The sequence below is a fragment of the Schistocerca cancellata genome, chromosome 1 (genome assembly GCF_023864275.1).
Source record: "Schistocerca cancellata isolate TAMUIC-IGC-003103 chromosome 1, iqSchCanc2.1, whole genome shotgun sequence".
Lineage (NCBI taxonomy): Eukaryota > Metazoa > Arthropoda > Insecta > Orthoptera > Acrididae > Schistocerca > Schistocerca cancellata.
The window spans coordinates 1,261,491,630-1,261,515,244 of record NC_064626.1 but is presented as its reverse complement, the minus strand read 5'-3'; the positions used below and the strand labels follow the sequence as shown (position 1 = coordinate 1,261,515,244).

Sequence of the window (23,615 nt, the reverse complement as noted above, 5' to 3'; positions counted from 1 at the left end):
CAACAACGAAGTCATTAGAGATGGACCACAAGTATTGGGAAGGAAATTGGCCATGCCCTTTCAAATAAACCATCCCGGCATTTGCCTGAAATGATTTAGGGAAATCACAGAAAATCTAAATCAGGATGTCTGGAGATGGATTTGAACCGTTGCCCTCCCAAATGCGAGTCTAGTGTGCTAACCACTGCACCACCTTGCTCGGTAAATGTGAGCAGTTGCCTTAACTGCTTTGGCTGTATGACTCATGACCAGATTCAAACTTCCATATGTCATTGTTCCCGCATCATAACCTGTACACACATTGTGTACAGGGGAGGATATTTTAATTGAAAGTCATTGGTCAGTATTGGTAGATAAAAACAATATTGCATTGCCTGTTTTGGTAAGATGAGTGATGCAATTTTTCTTTGGACAAGCATGCTTGTCTGAAAGAACATTGCATCCTTCTTCTTAACAACACAGGCCCTGCAATATCAACTTTATTTTTAATTTTCTGATGATGAAATCAAGTAAATTACATACAGCCTGAAAATTATTGTTATAGTAAAAAGATAGATGAAAGTCACCCTGAATGTAAGTTTCTCTAACCAGTAAAAGGTGGAATGTTGTGCTTTGTGAAAGATGAGTATCCATGTTTGAGAGAAGCAGGAGGTGGCTATTGTACACCACTGGACATACTTTCAGAAGGACCATGGTTCAGTTTCACACTGAACTATGCTGAATTCTGTTTTACATGGTTTCCTTAGATTGTTTAATTCAAATACTGTGGTGGTTCCTTTGAAAAAGACATAGCCAATGTCATTCTCCACCGATCCACAGTCTAAGCTTTAGTGCCATCTGTAAAAACTTCATCATTGAGAGGCTATTAAATCCTAATCTTTCTTTCATTTCACAAGGAGAAAAGAATGCGTCTAGTGATTTCAAGAGTTTAATGGATAATAAAATTAACATTGCATGTGTGTCTAGGTGTGTGCAACGTAAAAGCCATCACCTACAGGGACAGGATATGCAATGCAATGGTACTTCATTCCCAAGGTACGTATATTCAGGGTACCAGTGTATTCCAAAACAGCAGCAAGTCAGCTGCACACCAGGCAGCCATCATTGCTTTTCAAAGACACTGGTCATGATCCAAAGAAATATCTGATAGGATTCAGCTGAGTCACCATGTGCAATATGTGGGATGACATGACGTGTTTTGGAAATGTGTACATTTACTTGTACAGCAGAGTCCTGCGGGGTTTGAGAACAATGAAGAGAAGCTCAATAGCTAGGACAAATAAGAGGCTGAAATGAAAGAGAAAAAAATGGTTCATGGTCAGTGCAAAGTTCACTTCACAGAAGAACAAATTAAGAACATGACAAAAAGTCCTGTAGAAATGACACAGTCCTATATAAAGAGTGTTTTGGTCTTATGTGACATTGTGAATCTGAATATTACAGACTGATGAAAGGAGTTGTGGAAGATATGTATCAAGCTCTTATGGTAAACGATGCCACAGCAACTGAGGAATTCATCAAATTGTGACGGTGCATCAGGGAAATGAAACAGAAAAAATTCAGATGAAGTTTGACTGACTCCCAAATGTGGTCTGTATGGCAGTTCTGGAAGACCTTCACAACCTCACCTCAGTCTTTTGCCAGGTAGTGAGAAAAGAGATAGAGCATTTATGGTTACCAAGATTGTCACACCCAATGTGCAGGAGATAGCAGCCATGAAAGTTAACACCACATTCAGGAAGTAATAGAGAATGTTAAAAAGACGTGTGCCAATATTTAGCCCAAGTCTCTGCTACCAGTTGCACGTGCCAGAAAGAACTGACATCACTTAGTTGCAGTAAGATGAACATAGAGGAATTACGGGCAAAGTTTAAGCAGATTGTAAATCATGGTGTGGAGAATTGTGTGTCTAGTAAATAGGTTAAGGATGGTAAAGAGCCACCATGGTTTAATAATGAAATTCAGAAAATGATGAAGAAGCAAAAGCTGTTGTACTCTCGCTTCAAATGAGAATGCACGAATGACACAAGCAAAGGTTACTAGAGATTCATATATCTGTGAAAAGATCTATGCACAAAGCCTGCAACAACTAACAGTGCCATACCTTAGCAAAAGATATGGCGGAGAACCCGAGAATAATTCTAGTCCTGTGTAAAATTGCTTCCATCCAGCTACTTGTTGACCAGCCTGGTGTGGCAGTTGAATATACCAAAACGAAATCTGAGGTTTTAAGTTTTGCATTTAAGAAATTGTTCACACAGGAGAATTGTACAAACATACTATTACCTGACCATCAAACAGTCTTCTGTATGGATGACATAGTAATAAGCGTCCCTGGTGTAGAGAAACAACTAAAAGAGTTGAAAACAAATAAGTCACTAGGTCCAGATGGAATCCCAATTCAGTTTTTCAAAGAGTACTCTACAGCATTGGGCCCCTTACCTAGCTGGCATTTATCACAAATCTCTCAACCAGTGTGAAGTCCCAAGCAACTGGAAAAGAGCATAAGTGACTCGTATTTGTAAAGAGGACAAAAGAACAGACCCAAAAAATTACAGACCAATGGCCTTAAAATTGGTTTGCTGCAGAATCCTCATACACATTTCAGTTCAAATATAATAAATTTTCTTGAGACTGAGAATCTTATGTCGATGAATCAGTGTGGTTCTAGAAACCATCACACATGTGAAACTCAGCTTGCCCTTTCCTCACATGATGTACTGTGACGTGTAGATGGAGGGCAACAAACAGATTCCATAGTTCTGGATTTCTGGAAAGCCTTTGACACGGTGCCCAATTTGCCCAATTGCAGTCTGTTAAAGAAGGTTTGAGCATATGGAATGGTCCACAGATATGTGAATGGCTGACAGACTTCTTACGTAATAGACCCAGTGTGTTGTCCTCTACAGTGAGTGTTCATCAGAGACAAGGGTATCACAGTGCCCCAGGGAAGTGTGATAGGACCACTATTATTCTCTCTCTCTCTCTCTCTCTCTCTCTCTCTCTCTCTCTCTCTGGTGGCGGACAGCATGGGCAGTAGTCTGCGGTTATTTGCTGATGATGTTGTGGTGTATGGGAAGTGTCAAAGATAAGTGACTGTAGGAGAATATACAATGACTTAGACCAAATTTCTAGTTGTTGTGATGAATGGCAGCTAGCTCTAAATGTAGAAAAATGTAAGTTAATGTGGATGAGAAGGAAAAACAAACCCGTTATGTTTGAATACAACATAATTAGTGTCTTGCTTGACACAGTCACAGCGTTTAAATATCTGGGTGTAATATTGCAAAGCAATATGAAATGGAACAAGCATGTGAAGATTGTGGTAGAGAAGGTGAATGGTCAACTTATTGGGTACTGCTGGAATGTTTGGGATTCATACCAGGCTGGATTAAGGGAAGACATCAAAGTAGTTCAAAAGTGGACTGCTAGATTTGTTACTCCTAGGTTCGAACAACATACAAGTGTTACGGACATGGGAATCCCTGGTGGGAAGGCGACATTCTTTTTGAGGAACACTATTGAGAAAATTTAGAGAACCAGCATTTAAAGCTGACTGCAGAACGTTTCTACTGCCTCCAACATACATTGCGCATAAGAACTACAAAGATAAGATACGTGAAATTAGGACTCATGTGGAGGCATGTAGATAATTATTTTTCTCTCATTCTATTTGCAACTGGACCAGGAAAGGAAATTAGTACAGTGGTATGGGGTACCCTCCACCATGCACCAGATGGTGGATTGCTGAGTATTTATGTAGATGTAGAATAGACTAAGCCAAATTGGACTGATGACACAGTCATGAAATGACAACCCAGTACCCAGCTTACGAAGTCACAATCAACTCCTCCACAAAGTGTAATAGCCAGCAGAAGAAGAGACATGGAGGGCAGAGGACATCATGCCAATTTGTTGATTTTGAAAAGCTATTCAGGCTCACAAAAGAAAAATACTTGTCAGTAGTGATCATAATCATTTTTGGTGATCAAAGAACCCTTTGGATTACTAGTTGTCATGAGTAGCCTAAAGGTATGTGCATGATGGCAGCTGAACCTATCCAGGGAAGTCAGTTTAGTGCCTTTGATGAAGAACCGTGCTGCACTACCACTGCAGATAATGCAGGGGGAGGGGGGGGGGGGACTATTGGAGTGCCACTAGGAACTTGTCTGCCCAAAGAACAATCTCATATATGGTGTCACCAGTTAAGCGATAGATTATTGGGGGTTGGGGGTGGAAGATTTCAAAATGACACCACTGAATCTTCACAAAGTGCTTGGCCCTCTGTTGTGGTCCTCGTGAAGAAAAAGTTTTGAACAAAATCATGAAAAAAGATTTCCACCTATTGCCATGTGTTGATGACACTCTAGACTGCTTGAAAGAAGCAAAATTTTTATCGACTGTGAACTTGCAGACAGGCTACTGGCAAATAAAGGTTGATAAGACTGAACAGGAAAAAGGCTGTCTTCATAACTTCTGACTGCCTCTTTGAGTTCAAAGTTATACTATTTGGACTTTGTAACACTCCAGCCACCTTTGAACATTTGATGGACAACCTGCTTTAACTCCTGAAATAATATCACAGCTTTACTATCTTGGTGACACATGTCATTTTTTAAAGACATTCAAAGAAAATCTAAGCTGCCTGATAACTGTGCTGAGACATGTTCAAACTACAAGCCTCTGTCTGCCATTGCCCAAAAAATACAAATGTTGGTGCACCTAGTGAATAGTGATGGAGACTGTCCCAAGCTCTGAAAATTGCAAGGTTCTTTGTAGACGGCATAAGTTTGAAGCATGGACACCCTGTGTGATGATTTTGGAAAAGTTTCCCAGTCAAGACTAATATCAGAAGTAATGTCAGGTTGCAACATCACCCGCTGGACAACAACTGCCTATCACCCACAGACAAATGTCCTCACAGGACACTTTAATAAGAAGTCGCAGATATGCTCTCAATGTACGTTGATATCTAGCGGGGAGATTTAGATACACTATTTCCTGATGTGACATTATATACAACTCAGCGAAGCTGCATATATACTCTGGATGCTGAAGAGAAAACTGAGAGCACTATAACATGAGGGACCAGACAGTGAGATAGAGCTCAGGAGACTTAGTACAGATTTCTGTGACTGTGTGGGAAGTTAAAGTTAATGAAGGTAACAGAGCATTACTTTGAGCTGTATGTTGTCCATCATTGCTTGTTGGACTTCACATACAAAGTCAAGGATTACAACTAGAGTCGTGCACAGTGGTGGTGTCAGCCTGACCAGCCCATGTTTCACAGCTGGACCCTTGAGGACCACGGGCCAGCCTGTCTGACCCACCAGGCTGGTGAACTGAGCACAGACCGCTGGGCCAGAGCTAACAAGCTGACGGGCGAGTTCACCAGCCTGTCAACTTACCATCCCACTGCATCGTGTGCTCTGCTCGTGATACTGCTGCAGCCTCTGTCTGTGTTGCGACACACCTTGCGTCTGTCTGCAAAGTCTTATGATACACAGGGAGAGATTGACTCATTCACATTGTGTGCTATGTGATTCCTACTACTAGTCAATTCATTATTACAGTAATTGTGATTATCAGGACTCCTCTCTATGAGAAAGCAATTCTTTTATTTTTCCCAATGTAGGTTTGATTTGCGCTGTATGATAATTAAGACACATAATTACAAGAATTTATATACGGTAAATATATTCTAGAATTTCAAGTAGTGTCGCAAACACTCTTATAAAGTGTATAGATACTGCAACAGACTGAAATTAAATAAAAGCTGGGATTACAAGGAAATAGGTAGTATTCTCCATGTTTTCACATTTTTTCATTGTATGTAGGGCCTCTAGTCAAAGCTCTCTCTTTTTTTTTTTTCCTCATAAAGTGAATACATAAAATGCTGTAATTGTAAGACATCAGTTGATTCAACGGACAACCAATGAAAATTCAGTACTGGTATTCAGTACTGTAATGAGCTTGAAATTTAGAATAATATTTTAATGTTCAGTCAGTCAGATTTTTTCTCCTGAAACAAAGGATACAGTGTAGTGTAGGTCTTTAGACAAATAAATTTCTGTCTTGATCACAAATATTATAAAACTCTCATTACCATTTTTGGCGTATAGCCATCATCAGATCATTAAATCAGATATAAATATCATCATGGAATAATCTGTTCACATGTGTAACGAAAGTAGGAAAGACTGGTTTTACTCGGAAGAATGAATGTTCAGTCAAATAAAACAGTTTTAGTTGAAAAGAACGAATGAATAATTCAGTCAATGTTAGAAACTATAATGGACAGTGTCAGTGGTTTCATTCAATTGCTCCAGCAGACCATCAAAAGAATAAATTGTTTAATTCAACCTATGAACCTAAAACTGAATGAGTCCATTGTTTTCCAACTAATGACAGAATTGATTTTCATTCAGTTATTCTCATTACAACAAGCGTCACATTGCTTGTCACTCCATGTTGGTGGGTGCGCTGTCTAAGAGTACCACAGCAGAGCTATTAATGAACAGGCTGCAAGTAACCACCCAGCCCGGTGGGCCAGGTTGTGAAATATGGGCTGGGCAAGCACGGAGATATCATCTATGTGCTCCATATAAAGCCCTGCTACAGTTCTGAGGCAGAAATTGAAATACTCACCATATAATGGAGATGCTGATTTGCAGATAGGCACAACAAAAAGACTGTCAGGAAGGTAGCTTTTGGCCACCAAGGCCTTTATCAGAAGTGGACAAAACACACACACACACACACACACACAAATGCAACTTACTCACAGCCCAAACTCCTCAGCAGCCAGAGACTGTGGTCATGGATGTGAGAGTTGCGTTTGCATGAGTGTGTGTTGTCTATTCAAGTGAAGGCCTTGCTGGCTCAAAGCTAACTTACTGAGAGCCTTTTTGCTGTGTCTATTGGTGACTCTGCATTTTCACTATATGGTGAGTAGCAGCTATTGTTTTCACAATACTGAAACTGAAAATCTGCTTGATAACCATGAAGCTTCAAAGCAAGGGACTACCTCTGGTGCTCATCCTAGCAAAGAGGCTGTGATAACATAACCACTGCTGTATAGATCATTGATGAGATATATATCCAGGGAGCTGTAGATGGCTCCATTGAGAACTCCTGAACAGCAGGTCACTGTTTCACCTGGAGAGAGAAGAATGCTATGAGCTGTGGTACATGCAGTTTATCGTAGCAGTTAGTGTCACTCTCTGACATGCTGTGGCACTCTGTGCAGGAGTTCATTTCTGTTCTGGCTGCATGACGGCGTTCATAATAAATATGCTGTCAGTGCTAAGTGTTATACTTCATTAACAACACTACTTTCTGATATAGAAGTGAGTGTGGTTACAATTTGACACCTCACAACTATGCTTGGGACAGCTTAAGGGAAAAACATGGAATGTGGACCCACACATTTGTCATTTGTTATTCCATGTAATACATTTTATTACTTAATGGCAGTATTAATATTGCAATTTACAAATGAATTAAAGGAATCAGAAATCTGAGCAAAAGTTGAAGAGGCTCAAATCATTAAAAAAATTAACAGTTATACCATTAAAGGCAGGAAATGAAAATCGGAAGCACATAGTTTCCAAAAACGAGAAAAGTCGCATCAACTGGGCGTGGGTGCAAGTAGATTCAATACACAATTCTATCAGCCAAATGAATTACAATAACAGCCATTAAATGTACTAACAATTGCTCAGTTCATTAAAAAAACCTTAACAATTGTATAATTAAGAGCAGGAGATTAAAATAGGAAGTACAGAGTTCCCAAAAACTAGAAGAGTTACATCAACTGAGTGTGGCAGCAAGCAGGTGCAACAAACAATTTTATCAACCAAAATAATTAAAATAACAGCTGTTAAATGTACTAACAAATTGCAAGCCTAGCTGACCGTTACACAGTTGTACAACATTCACCCAAATACTGAGTTTCTCACAAGATGCACCACTGTAGCTATTGGAAGGCCACTTAGCAATCCATAACCGTTAATAAAAAATCCCCTAAACAATAAAATAAACACTCACTCAAACATAAACGGCCACCCATATATCACAACCAAACGTTAACAACAGCTCTTAATAAATACACAGTTGCCCAAATTTCAAGATAAGTTGAAGTACATGCAATTTAAATGCACTTCAACTGGTACAGACTAGCAGAAATTTTGACACAATTCTTAATAACCATACAATTCCTCAAAATTCAAAGTAAGCTGAGAGCTACAGCAGACAGCTATCACAGCCAACAAAGAATGAGCATCCCCAAATTTCACAGCAAGGATCAAGGTAAAGTTTGGCAGTTTATCTTGATAAGTAACAGATCTTAAGCTTTACACACTGAGAAGTAGTAAAAAAAGTGCCAGCTTTAAAAGAACAGTTACAGAGATATATTGAGAAAAACCTCAGGTGTGGCAAATACTCCTTAACCTCCTGAGCTCTTTGAATTCGCCAAACAGATCTAACTACTGGTTGCCGCCCGAATGGCAACACGTCTCTGTGGCACACATGAAACGGTCAAATTTACTTACCTTGAGGCACGCTGATGTGGCTGGTAAGGGCTGCCAATTGAGATACGGCCAAAAACACAAATTGGAATTATTTACACTGACCAATGTCCATGCGTTCAAACATTGATAGGCACGTTAATATAACAGGCCCCATTCCATATAACACAGGCATAGCCTTACAATATCAAGTACTCAAAACAAGAAAACAACACTTAACTTCACTTAGGTGAGAAGGAGCTGCGACTTCCAGGATTCCAGCCAGGGCATTATTACCTCCAACCTACACAGGCGATATTCGAGATGGCGTAAACCTTACGTTAGGCCAGGAACTTGTCGACCAGGTTGCACACAACATCCGTGTCTCTTTGTACCACCTACCACTACCAATTCTTAAGTGAGCCGGCCAGGCTTGCTGCCGACTGATTTAACCATATGCCATTCCTCGAGACCCTTGCTGGACAGCTGAAGTCCCCAAAAAGCCACAACTTGTCAGCCACTTTCCCCCCAGCCAACTGACCTCTCCAAGCCCCACCAAACCCACAACACAAGTAGTTAGTGGTGCCAGAGGAAAGCCATACCACCAATATTAGAGCTGCCACAGCTCAAAACGTACCATATTTTTTTTCACATGAAACTGAGTTTTCTCTCCATTTATGTCCTTAGAAAACTTATTTTCTATATGACCCAGTAACTGCAGCAACATATAGTTAAAGTAAATAAATATGTCATATGTTTCCATCAAGTTTTCTAACAGTGAATCATTATTATCAAATATAAATATAAAAGTACCAATAGCAGTAATGAAAGGATCTACTCTCTTTTTTTCCTCACAGGAAACAATGGCCAGCGACCAATGTTATCATCCAGTCTTCACAGGCATGGCACTGGGAAACACCACAAGAAGGCCACTGGAGACAACTCAGAATCAGATACTAGTGGTAGCCCATCTGCAGTGAGCACTTACCGGCTGCCTATAAAGCAAGCCACTGCTAGAAGTCTGGGTATGTTACTCCCAAAGGTTGTAAACTTAATTAACACCTCTGTAGTGTCTTCAGTGGAAAACAGTGCTAGCAGTGAGGAAGGTAAATCACATCCACCAATCTTGCGCAGAGTGTAATACTTTTTTTACCTCAATCTCCCCAACAATCAGCAGATCTCTGCCCAAACTCTTTGCCTTTACAAATGTCTGCTTGTGTCTGTGTATGTGCGGATGGATGTGTGTGTGTGTGTGTGTGTGTGTGTGTGTGTGTGTGTGTGTGTGTGTGTGCGCGAGTGTGTACCTGTCCTTTTTTCCCCCTAAGGTAAGTCTTTCCGCTCCCGGGATTGGAATGACTCCTTACCCTCTCCCTAAAAACCACATCCTTTCGTCTTTTCCTCTCCTTCCCTCTTTCCTGATGAAGAAACCGTTGGTTGCGAAAGCTTGAATTTTGTGTGTATGTTTGTGTTTGTTTGTGTGTCTATCAACATGCCAGCACTTTCGTTTGGTAAGTCACATCATCTTTGTTTTTAGAGATATTTTTCCCGTGTGGAATGTTTCCCTCTATTATATTCAGATAAAAAAGTTTTGTAGATATATATGGATCACATGCAGCGAGAACCCATGCACATTACACCTCCTTATCGGTCCTAAACTTCTCGACTTCTAATGACATAACCATCCTGTTCTAATGAGATGGCCAACATCTGATAGGACTTGTGACGCAGTAACATGTCATTTGAGGTATGTTTGAAATTTTGGAGTAATCCATTATGTAATGCACAGCATTTTTCCTTTCACGTCTACCTCTGCAGACTGTTCAAAAAATGGAAAATCCAGGAAGGAATAATGACAATATTGTGAAAAGGATAGATTTCTACTCACCATATAGTGGAAACGTTGACTTTCATGGAAATGTTGACTCACAGACACACACGGCTAAAAGACTGCTAAACAAATAAACTTTCAGCCAAAAAGCCTTCATCTGAATTAGACAAAACACACACACACACACACACACACACACTATTTGCTTGTGTGTGTGTGTGTGTGTGTGTGTGTGTGTGTGTTATCTAAACCAGAAGAAAACGTTTTGGCCAAAAGTTTACTTGTTTGCAGTCGTTTTGCTGTGCCTGTCTGCAACTCAACATTTGCAGATTGTTCAGCTTCTTTCTGACACAGGTGCGATGACCAAACAGTCTAGTCAAAAATCGCTCATTTCTTCTTTGAATTTTCTGTATATCTGCCAGTAATCAACTTTCTTAATGTTCCAGAATGATGAACAAATTCAAGAACCAGACTCTATTCAAGAACTGTTTAGTTTTGTAATGACCTACTTTGTTGATATATTACACTTATTATTCTTATAATCTCAGTCTAACAGATGTCTTATCTTGACTGGGTTTATGTGATCCTTCCACATTAAATCACTTTGGATGCATATTGTATTCTTTTATGTGATGATAATGACAGCTACCAGTGATTACTCACCCATGGTGTGGTCAAATAAAATCAGTCTATTGATTGCATACGCAATTGCTTTCCAACACTTCTAAAGAACTGAGTTGTCATTGTAGTTTTCAGACATGCAAAGGACAGTTGAATCCACAGTGAATGTCCATGTCTTCAGCATAGGTGATGACTGCTTAAGCAGGTTTTTGTGCTGTCACAGGAGAAAATAGTCTCAAATGGTGCAGATGTGGACAGGTACAGTGCCCACTCCCCCGTGAGAAGCCGTAAGGGAGCACTGGCAATGGAGGCAGCAGAGAAGACTGCAGCAGCACCGACAGGGCCTGCAGAGATGGAAGTGACTCGGTGCTGACTACTCTATTCAGCAGTGACACAAAGAGCGAGGATGGCACCTGAGCTTAGAAGGCATGGACTGCGCCGTGGGAGCTAGGCAGATGGTGGAGGTGGCTGCAGGGGCGGAAGGCTCTCCGGTGTTCAGTCGATTGTGTGTGGATGGAACTAGTCATAGTACTATGACACTAAGCCATCAAAGGTGCACACGATGCACAGGCGGTGGCCTTGGCAGCTATGGATGACCGCTAGTATCCACTTTCGGCCACCCAAACCTGTGGGCCTAAAGGTGGAGCCCACGCAGAATCACTGCAAGGTGGGCGCTGGTGGGTAGCTAGGCATCAGTTGGAGCAGATGAAGCAGAGTGCAGTACTAGCAGCCATGAAGCAGCTCCACTGGGCTATGGTTGTCAACTACAGTGAACCTGTATGAACCCTAGAACCTACTGAAGGCTTCCTTGGGAGATGATTAGGTGCTGTATTTTTTCATCTTGGTTTTGAATGTATGGACCAGCTGCTCCGCCTCTCCATTGGACTTTATATGAAAGGGAGGAGCAGTAACATGCTGGATGCCACTCTTTGTACAAAAATCTTCAAAATCTTGAGACGCAAACTGTGGGCCATTGTTCATCACAAGCATTATGGCAATCTTTGAGATGGCCGTGGCCATTACTGCTGTGGACATGGACAACAAACCACATAAGGAAATTTTGAGAAAGCCTCAATTACTACAAGCTAAAAGGAGTTGAGACCTTGGGGCATGAGAGGTCCGTAGTGCCGCTTGATGGGTGGCACACTGCAGGCTGGCTGTCACAGTGTGCATGATCTCATTATCAGTACCCAGCCAAACCACATGGTGGCAGGCCATCAGTTTTGTACAGGAAGGAGAGGGTGCATGACATGTGGACAAGTTCACAACTACGTACTGACCCTTCAGTAGCCATCAGTAACACACCATCAAGAATGGAAGGCAGCTGTGGTGCATAATAATCACACAAAGGATCTGACACTAGCCCGGTAGTTTATGGAGCCAGCCATGATGGACAAATTGAACAATCTGTCATAAGATATGAATGGCCACAACAGCCACCAAAATCCAAGAACTGGTAAAAAGGAAAACCATCCACAGTGTTTTGGGCTTCAACGTCTAAATGGAAGCACAATAGTTCACCGTGACTGAATCCTTGATCAGGGCCAATTGGCAACTGAGAAAGAGCATCCACATTGGCGTGTTGTGCTGTGGGTCAGAAATGAGTCTCATAGTTACACCATGACAAAAACAGTGCCCAGAGTTGCAGGCAAAGTGCCGTTTTGTCTGGTAAGGATGCTGAAGTGTTGAAAAGCGAAACCAGCAATCAAATAAAACTTAGAGCTGCATAGGAAAACATGAAATTTTTTGAGTGTGTACACAATAGCAAAGGCTCCTTTTTCTATCTGTGAGTTGTATTGTTGGACATGATTACAGAGTTTTGGAACCATACACAATAGGGCATTTGAAACCGTCCACGTATTTGTGCGTGAGAATGGCCTCAAGGCCATACTGGACCTAAACAAGACGTTGGCCTGGTTGGAAAATAACCAAGCAAGGTGCCAAGTGTAATTTTGACTTTTAACAGGGTAAAAGCATGCCCGCAGGTGGTTGACCAGTAAAAAGGAGAGAGCAGGAAGGGGCTGAGCCACTGTGGCTGCATCATGGCAGTATGCAATATTCCTGAGCAATGCTTGCAATTCTTTGACTTTGGTAGGACACAAGAAAGCTGTAATAGCATCAACATGCTGGCGTAAATGCTTAACATCAACATGTGAGACTTCAAAACCTAGGTAGACAATAGACAGCTGAAAAAATTGTGATTTGTCCAAGTTATATTTTAAACTGGCAGCAACATGAACAAGGTATAAAGGTTTTGCAGATGTTCATCTGTTGAGGAACCTGAGACCACAGTATCATCCAGGTAGTTAATGGATCCCAGCACAAACGCTGTGAGTTGATCCAAAAATCACTGGAAAATAGTAGTGGCATTAGCCATGCCAAATGGCAGGCATTCGTATTGATATAATTGAAGGGGGTATTCACTACGAGGACATGTTTGGAATCATCATCAAGTGGCAGTTGTAAGCAGGCTTCTGAAAAGTCCATTTTGGAAAAATATTGGCTCCTGGAAAACTTGCTAAGAGTTCATCTGGACATGGTAAGGGATAGATATCAATAATGGACTGTTTATTTATGGACACTTTAAAATCACCACAGAGCGGAAGGTTGCCATTAGTTTTTTTGACAAATACCAACAGAGAAGACCATTCACCAGAGGCGACAAGTGTGATAATGCCCAAAGACATAAGTTGGCCTAGTTCCAATTTGGCTTGCTCCTGTAAAGCTACTGGAACTGGCTGGGTTTGAAAAATGTGGTGGCGCGCCATTGATTTCATTGTGATGTGAGCCTTGCAATTGCTAGCACACACTAATTCTTATGAAAACAGTGAGGAATATTCTGAGCCAAGCATATCCAGTTCTTGCTACAGAACTTGATGTCATACCAGATGCACTTCATCAGAAATAGAGAACCTAAAAATTTTGAAGGTGTCTAATTCACAAAGTTTTCAGTGTTGGCACCACCCAACCTTAAAAAGGTAAAAGGTTGCGCAGCTGCTTTGTACACTATGGAATTAGGAAACTGTTCGTTGTTATTCATGAACTGATGAGATATGAGACAATGCTGGTGATCCAACATCCATATAGGTTTGATAATTTAACAGTCAATGTTGCACCCATGTCTACTTGCATTTTTAAAGTCTTGTCCATCACACATACTTCAATGTAGAGTTTGTTTGGGCTTACTATCACTTGGAGCACACACCTGCTATTGTGACACTGACTTGCTGCTGCTGCTGCTGCTGCCTCTTAGCACAGTGCTGCCCCATGCATCAGAAGGCCACGGTTTAATTGCTGTGACATTGTCTTACCCCTGCAAGCTAACCAACATTAGCTGCGGAGGAGAGGAATCAGCAGTGGCTACTGCAAACCATGCTCCTATCTCATTTCCTGCTGCCCTAGATACTTTCTAAAGACTGAGTCGTGTTCAGAATGTCTGTGAGAGAGGGATTTCCACAGTGTAAAGCAAACTCACAAATTTCCCTATCGTGAACCAGGTTTATTATAGCATCAAAAACCAATGAATCAGCATGTGGTGGGCCACAGAACAAACTGGCAATGGCAGCTAAGCCTATTAAGTTTCCCTGCTCGAGCTCTGTACAGCTGTTGTGATCACTTTTGACAATGGTAGAACTCAACTTGAGCAGCAATAACATGAGTATGTTTGCAGTGACGTATAGAGAGCAATTGACACATTTAATCAAAAGAGAGACTGACAGATTCCTGAAGAGGAGCTAGCTGACACAAAAGGTGATAAATACAAGGAGAAATCCATGACAAAAATAAAGCTGTGCACAAGTTAGGGTTGTGACTAAAAGCTTGAAAATGTTGCTGAAGATGTTTCTCATATGCATACTAATCCTCCATAGAATCATATTATGGAGGAAGTGGTTGGTGTTGTCAACAAGGCTGTCAAGTTGTTTAGTGTAATGGAGAAAGCCTGCTACTGCTCAGTGAGAGCTCACTGTTGTTCATCGAGCAACTGTAGAACTTCTTCCACTGACATGCTGGCTGTCTATCAAACCAAAGAACGAAACACGCAGAGTATAATACCACACTCATCTCCAAGTATATAGTACATTTCAGTCAGCGTTACTGCGGATCTCACCATGTGGAAGCAGAATAAAACTTGGTTGGTGTAACTTCTGATACTGTATTTTTGTAATGGAAATGTTGCTGCTGCTTGTAGAGAATACAGGATACGATTTCCTAACTGCAGACTACCAGATTCAAGAGTGTTTACTTTTGTGTTTAGTACACTGCATGACAGTGGTACAGTGCTCAGCAGTCATATTGCATCTGAAACTGTAAATGAACAGGCTGTGGATAAGAAGACATTATTCAGTCCTTCAACAAGCACGTGTAGAATTTCTGCACATTTTGGTGTTCCACATACAAGAGTATGGCAGACTTAACATATGAACGGATTCCATCTGTATCATTTACAGCTCATTCAGCACCTTTGAGCAGGAGATGAAGATAGACGATTGGAATTTTGTCATTGGATACTTGAAAATAACCAGGTAATCCCATTTTTACTCTTCACTGATGAAGCCACTTTCACTTGTGATAGGCATCAATAACACTCGTAATTCATATCAGTGGTCTGAAGAAAACTCACATGCCATTGTGGAATCACATTTTCAAGAAAACTTCTCTGTAAATGTGTGGTGTGGTTTGATAGACATTCAGTTGATTGGGCCTGTTGTGTTGCTGTATCGTCTTACAGGATCCTATTTTTTCACACTTTCTTGAAAATGAGCTTCCAGTATTATTGGAAGAAATTCCTTTGGCTACAAAAATGTGTGTGTTCACCCAGCATGATGGGTCTCTTGCATTGTAGTCGTCAGGAGACACATCACCTAAACCTAACATTACCCGGAAGATGGATCAGTAGATATGACACATTTCTTGGCCACCAAGATCCTCTTCCTGTGGGGATTAGATTAGATTAGTTTTTCGTTCCATAGATCCGTGTTGAGGAGATCCTCGTGGATGTGGAACATGTCACTTTTTTTTAAAGCTGAAATAACAATACTAATAGTATGAATATATACAATACATCATTTGTTTCTATTAAAACATTTGTTCAATGGAGTAGAAGGAGTTGGCCACTAGTAAGTCTTTCAGGCTCCTTTTAAACTGATCTTTATTTGTAACTAAATTTTTTATGTTTGCTGGCAAATTATTGAAGATGATTGTTCCTGAGTAGTGGACCTCTTTTTGAACTAAAGTAAGTGCTTTTAAGTCCTTGTGCAGATCATTTTTGTTCCTGGTATTGTATGTATGAACTGAGCTGTTTGTTGGAAAAAGAGATATATTATTTAGGACAAATTTCATGAAGGAGTAAATATACTGAGAGGCAGTAGTTAGTATACCCAGTTCTTTGAAGAGGTTTCTACAAGACATCCGTGAGTTTACTCCACAAATAATACGTATTACACGCTTTTGGACTCTGAAAACTTTTGTTTGTCTTGAAGAGTTACCCCAAAATATTATACCATATGACATTATGGAATGAAAGTAGGCAAGTAACTTAAACTCACAAGAACATGCCTTAATTAACTGTGTTGAAATTTCATCGTAACCACTAGAATGCTTTGTTTTTAAAGATTTTATTATGGAAGTTATTTCTTTTGGTGAAGTGAGTGACATATTCGTGTACCTGAAGCTATTTGTAAAGGCTAGTTTCAGATATTCGAGGGCATTATTTACTGATCCTGACAATCCCATTCTGACAGTAACGGATATAAAGTACTTGTTAAATAGATTTGCCACTCTATGCCCATCGGTTACTAATGTGTCATCTACCCTTAGTGCTCCTGTTCCTTTCTGGTTCTACCAGTCTCCTCTTTCACTATATCCCATATCGTTTTTATTTTGTTCCCTGAAATAGCTATCTTCTTCTCGTAGTGCTTTTGTTTAGATGTCTGAATTACTTTTTTTAATATTTTACAGTATTCCTTGTATTTAGCTAAATCATCAGCATTGGAGCCATTCTTGTTCGACAGATACATTTTTCTTTTTGTCTTACAGGAAATCTTTATTCCTTGTGTGATCCATGGTTTTATTATAGACTTCTGTTTAATTTGAGTAACTTTGGTTGAAAGGTCAAGCCTACAATGAACGAGTAATCACAAGAGCTGATTTGATCAATAGGATTATGAGTAACGCAGTCCTCATAAAAGAAAGCAAAGGTGACCTCAGAAGAGCTACACGTGGTGTTATCAAGAGAAGTCAAAAGTGCATTGAAGCTAATTGTGGAACTTTTAAAAATCAACTGCGAATGTTCTCATTTGCCATTGCTTTAAGTTTGTTTGGGTTACATACTACCAGCTGAATCACTGTACTCACAAAAAATTGGAAGCATGTTACATGACATTTTTTATTGCAATTCGTCTGTAGTACCACCTCCTAACATATTTACTGTTCCCCCTGAAACACCCTGTATACCAGCTCTGCTGCAACCACTGTGCAGTGTCTTACATTAGTGTAACAACCGAACATCAACTAGTATGAATGGCCACCACCAAACTATTGCCAAAACCAAGGTGGACCACTCAGTGGCACAACATGCAGTGGAGCATAAGATATGTGATTTCAACAGCTACTTCACAACCCTTGCCATCTGGAACCTTCCCAATACCACCAGCTTTTCTGCTGAGCAGATGGAAGCTATCCTTACAGCACATCCTTTGCTTCCGAAACCTTCCTGGCCTAAACCTAAGGTAACTCATTGCCGCCGCCACCCCCCACCCCTCCCCACCCCGTCCCCCACCCAATAGTGTGTGTCTAGCTGTGTGCTGTTATCTCATGCCCTAGTGCATGAAATCAGGTGCCCAGCCATCTGCCACCTGCCCCCTCTACCTGCTCCCCTAGCTAACCCACAGACAGCTCCCTACTCCCCCATGAGCCATTACATGCTTCCTCCCAACCCACTCCCTGCCTTCCACCTCTCTCCATCCCTCACCCTACCCCACTCCACACCCCCACTGCACCACAGTACACTCACCGTGGGCCAGGAGAGAGTTGGCAGACAACTAAGCACAGTGTAGGGAGAGAGGTGTGTAAATGTGATTGTGTGTGTGTGTGTGTGTGTGTGTGTGTGTGTGTGTGTGTGTGTGTGCATGTTTTCCCTACAAGCTTGAAAAAGGAAGTGCATTCCAAAAGCTAACAAAGCTTCTGTTTGTGTACCTATATGCAATGCAGCACATTCACCTTTCAGTGAGTCATCTCCTTTATTCCTAAATAATTCATAGATGTCAGAGTTGGATCATTGATCCTTACTTTTCTTGCAGTAATTTATGAACACAACTGGGAACTTATTTTTTTCCAAATTGTGAACAAACTGATGCTGGGGGTTGTGTGGATTTAGTGAGATGGGGCCATAGTGCACACTGCTTGAAGTTCTCAGGGAATTCAGTTTCTTTTACAGGCGATCTTCCATGACTGATACACTTGTGCCATTTAGCTCCTTGCAGTGTTGTTTTTTATTATAATGTCTAACATCGATTGTATGCACCAATTGTTCAAGGATCCTTCAATACTTGAAAGAGAATAAGTACCATGCAGAACTCCACATTCTGATTGCTACATTCAAAAAATTGACCAGACCTTCAGAGTTTGAGTATCTCAATGTATTGATAAAATTGGGAATCATTTACCAGATATCTTTTTTAAACACACATTGTGTTTATTAAATTACCAATTATTTAGAAACACCACAAATGGAATTACAAAGTGTGATGTATCTATTGATCTCCAAATCAGTAAGCTTTGTTGCCATACCCTGTCTAAGGTTGTTCACTTCATGAAACCTAAAAGTATAGTTACCTTATACAACAGGTTAATTCAATCCCAAATTTCAGTTCATTTGTAATTATTTGTCTAAAATGTCTCTGTTTTGTATCCAGTAGTGTTTCTTTGTTTAAGATAAAGAATCACTTATCATCATTGGTTTAATGTGAACTTGGTATTCAGTTGGAAATCTTGTGATTAGTAATCATAGTTTTGGTGATCAGGTGCTCAAAACTACATCAACAATCAATCCATGAAGGAGCAATACTCTGCAATTTTTAATTAATGCTGTTTACAGAAATTTATCGCCTTGATTCAAGTACCGAATCAAATGAGATGTCTCCTGCTCCCCAGAGGAGACGGACACCCCGTCACTACCCCATCTGCAGTGGTGATAAAAGATTGGCATCACACAACAGGTAGTCAAGGTTTGTTTCTAAATATCAATAATACTTTTCAGTTAATCTAAATACAGTTGTAGTCATATCCATCACATTATAGAAAACACTACATTTTCTGCTTATTTAAATCATTTGTTAGTATCAGTTGTTGTAGCTTTATGGTCTTCTTTCCTGTTTAGTTCTTAATTTTCCAAAAGATAAATTACTGCTGGTAGTGTATCCATGTAACTAACATAAATTTTTGTAATAAGCATTTGATGTAATATGAATTAAAACATTTTTTTGTGCCATAATATGCACACATTGATATTTTTCATGAGTAATAGTAGTATATTCATGTTTCACTATAAAGTACATATTTTCATCATCAGTTATGAAATATGCCTTGGAAAGCTTAAATTTCGTATTCAATAATCCCCCCAATTACAAAAAATTGATATGTGACCAGTTGGAAGACCTTTCAGGCCAAAAACTTGCATTACATTCATCATTTACATCTTAGCTAAATTTTTATCTGTAGTAATATAATTTTTATGGCATCTTATAACAATTGTAAAGGACAAAATACCTATATGCCTGTAAGGTGCAGAAGACAAAACAAAAACAATTGCAGATATTGTGGAAGAATAAGGAGAAGTGTAAAAATCAAATTATGGTGGAAAGTGGTGTAATTAGTTAAAAGGACAATATGATCAGTAGATTGAACGCAACTTTATTCCATGGAAGCATTAACAACTCGAATACAGTATTTAAATAACATTCAGCAGCAACCAATTACATGCACAGAGAGCTATAGCAATACACATAGAGAACTGAGGCCGAGTGTAGCTGGGCTAGTCTTAAATGGATGGACCCATGGCAGGGTCTAAGGGTAATCTCTGTACTGGTATCTGCGGTTACTCTGGAACGGATAAGAAAATCCCAGACAATGGTGTTGGAAGCAATAGAGGAACTGCTGGGTGGTCGCTAAGGACAGGTGCCCTCATCCGCACATGAGTGGAGAACCACCAGCAGCAGCAGGTGACGTGCCACCAAATAGGGACAGGCTCGGAGGCGACAATGTGACATCAGGGGTGCCCGACTGTCCACACAAAGGCGAGTTGGTTATGGTGCCTTGAGCAGAGGCTGTCCTCCATGCAGATGTTGCAGAGATGCTACCCAACATCTGGTTATGACCTGGAATCCATTTAGGGCAACATCCAAATCCACGCACCCAGACAGCCACACACGGCTGGAAGAGGAATGGTGGCTGCATGGGTTGATGTCTAGATTGAAGATGCAGGAGATGTAGCAGTGTCCTTTGCTGGCACCTGTGGAGTAGCTCTGCCGGGCTTTGCTCACAGACCGGCATGAAACGGTATGAGAGAAACCAGTATAAGGCAACGTCAGACAAAGAGTTGGCAACATACATGTTCATCTGAGTTTTGAACATCTGCACTAGGCATTCTGCCTCCCTATTAGATTGTGGATGGAACGATGCGGCAAGGATGTGGCAGATACCATGGAAATTGCAAAATGCCACAAACTCTTGCAATAAAAATTGTGAACCATTATTGGACACTAACATTGTGGGCAAGCCTTAGACTAAAAAAGATTTGGACAAGGCTGTGACAGTGGCAGTTGTGGATGTGGAAACACAATGAACAACTTATGGAAAATGAGAATGTGTCTCAACAATCAACAGCCAATAAGTGTTGAGGAAGGGGTCAGCGAAATCCACATGTATATGGTCCCACGCATGCTAGAGCATCAGCCAAGGAGACAACGATGCCCGTCGAGCTGTGTGGTGCATCACACACTATGAACAGAAGGCAACCAGGCAGGTAAAGTCACCATCCAAGCCAGGCTAAAACATGCCGACAAGTGTGATACACCTCAATTATCTACATGTAATAAATGGAGAATCTCTGAATAAACACTGAGGGGTCACTATAAGAGGGGCTGCTTGATCCATGTCAAAAAGCAGAACACCATCCACAACAGAGAACTGATGTTGAAAGATGTAATAATTATGGAAGGGGTCAGACATATGAGAAGGTGATGAATGTGGCAAACCATTTTGTATGAATGTAATGACATTGCACAAAATGGAATTTGAATTTTACGATCCATGTGTTAGTTGCAGGAAAACCATCAAGTGTCTGCTGTGTGGCGATATCAATGTGGAAACGAAGCAATTCTTTCTGATTAAATTTTGGGTCCAGACCAGCTGACAGATGGGACAAAGCATCAACATTTGGGTGCTGATTCGAGGGCAGAAATGAATCTCGTAACGTGAAAGGAAAAGAGCCCGTTGTTGAATGTGGTATGCCACTTTCTCTTGTAATGACATAGGAGGACTGAATAAAGAAACCAGTGGTTTATGATCAGTGACCCTATGGAATTTGGTATCATAGAGAAAAACATGGAGTTCCTTCACGGCATATACCATCTTCCTTTTCTATCTGAGAGCACCTAGATTGAGCAGTAGTCAATGTTTTTGAGGCATAAGAAATAGGCCACTCAAAGCCATCATGATACTTATGAGCCAATACCACACCAACCCATACTGTGAAGCATCCATTCCAATGACCCAGTGGAGGCCTGATTGGGGGGTTCTAAGCAGGACGCAGACTGCAACGGAGTCTTAAGGGTGGAAAATGCGGTTTCACAAGCCGGTGGCCAACAAAACTGTGAGTCCCTTTGTTCAACAATGCATCTAACGGCTGCACAATGGTCACTGCCCTAGGCAAATTTTGTGGTGGTAGGCGATTTTACCAAGAAAAACCAGAATTTCTTTGACTGAAGTAGTGCATGAAAGTGACAAAATAGCAGAAATGTGGTTATGCAGGGTTTAAGATGCTCGTAAAAAACTTCAAACCCAATATAAAAAACAGAAGATTGAAAAAATTTTAATTTTTCTATATTACACTTCAGCTCAGCCACATGGGGGACTGAAAAATCAGTATGCAGATTTTGTAAATGTTCTTCAGCGTAACCACCAGAAACTATAATGTCATCCAAATAGTTTGCACAAAACAGCACAGATGCTGTAAGTTGTTCCAAAAAATATTGAAAAATAGTGGGAGCGTTGGTGACTCCAAAATGCAGCCACAAGTATTGGTACAATCAAAAAGGGGTATTGACAACTATGATATGTAGTGACTCTGTATGTAAAGTAAGTTGTAAATAGGTAACCAACAAGTAAATTTTTGAGAAATATTGACCACCTGATAACTTTGCAGAGTTTGTTGGGGTGCGGTACTGGGCATGTATCCACTATATATTTTAAAACTGCCACAGGGGCGTAACCGGCCCTATGGTTTCTTTGCTATAACTAGGGAGTAGATCATTCACTTGTTGCAGTAGGCCAAACAATGCTGGATTCCATGAGGCAATCTAATTCATCTTTGGCTTGTTACCTGAATGCCACCGGAACTGGATGGACGTGGAAGAAACGAGACCAAGCAGAAGATTTCATGATAATGTGCACTAAAATTATTGGCACATCTCAATCCAGGAGAGAACAAAGAGTAAAACTTAGAAAATAATGCATCTGCTGTGCATACGGCACTTGTTCAGACATTATATTCACTTCACCTGAAACAGAAAAGCCAAACAACTTAAAAGCATCAAATCCAAAAAGATTCTCCGTATGTATATTATCTACAACAAGAAATGTAAATGACCAGACTTGTAGATCTCTGGGGCAGAAAATTGGCCTAGAATAGGAATACTCTTTTTATTGTAATTTACTAATGTTCGTGACACAGGGAGAAGCGGAGGGGAGCCCAAGTCCCTATGAGTTTGTGAGTTTAGCAATAAGGGCAGGATGGCAACATGGAACACATATGTTGCTCTGCATTTTCAACTTCTCACGGTGTAATGAATAGTCCATCAAAATTTTGGGCATGCATCCACGCAAATAAAATTTCCTCCATTGATATTTCGGCTGTAAGGAGAGCTCTCATACCTCAAGAGCATTTTTAAAGCAAATGAATTTTCTCTGCTCCAAATTCATGGAGCATTCAATGCAAAACCTAGAATGCAGGTGCGTTTTCACCCTATGTGGGTGCTCTTTCCTCGAGGATAGGCCATATTCTTGAGAAACACTGTGTTAAGGTGTTCTTCCGGCCCCCCACAAAGATTGCAGCTTTACTCAGCTCCGTAAAGGATGATTTACTGCTTCGCAGTGTGGGTGTGTATCAGATTCCTTGCAGAAATTGTGAGAAGTCGTACATAGGTCAAACAACACACACCGTTCATGAGAGATGTGTGGAGCATCAAAGATACACATGCTTATCACAGCCAGACAAGTCAGCTGTGGCCAAACATTGTGTTGATACAGGGCATTCCATGAATTACTGTGATGTGAAGATTTTAACACCCACCTTTTCCTTTTGGGAATCTGTCTTCAAGGAAGCTATAAAGACTAGATTAGCTAATAATTTAATAAATAGAGATAATGGTTTTAATTTGGAC

At 40.6% G+C, this 23,615-nt stretch overlaps 1 protein-coding gene across 1 annotated transcript in view; it reads left to right on the top strand.

Moving 5' to 3' along the window:
* Nucleotides 1–23,615, top strand: part of LOC126144870 (Down syndrome cell adhesion molecule-like protein Dscam2) — a 549,485-nt gene that overhangs the window by 460,007 nt on the left and 65,863 nt on the right. The window contains exons 33-34 of the mRNA XM_049915521.1: nt 9,365–9,532; nt 19,052–19,172. Of these exons, the coding sequence (XP_049771478.1) occupies nt 9,365–9,532; nt 19,052–19,172 (289 nt within the window). The remainder of the gene's footprint in view (nt 1–9,364; nt 9,533–19,051; nt 19,173–23,615) is intronic.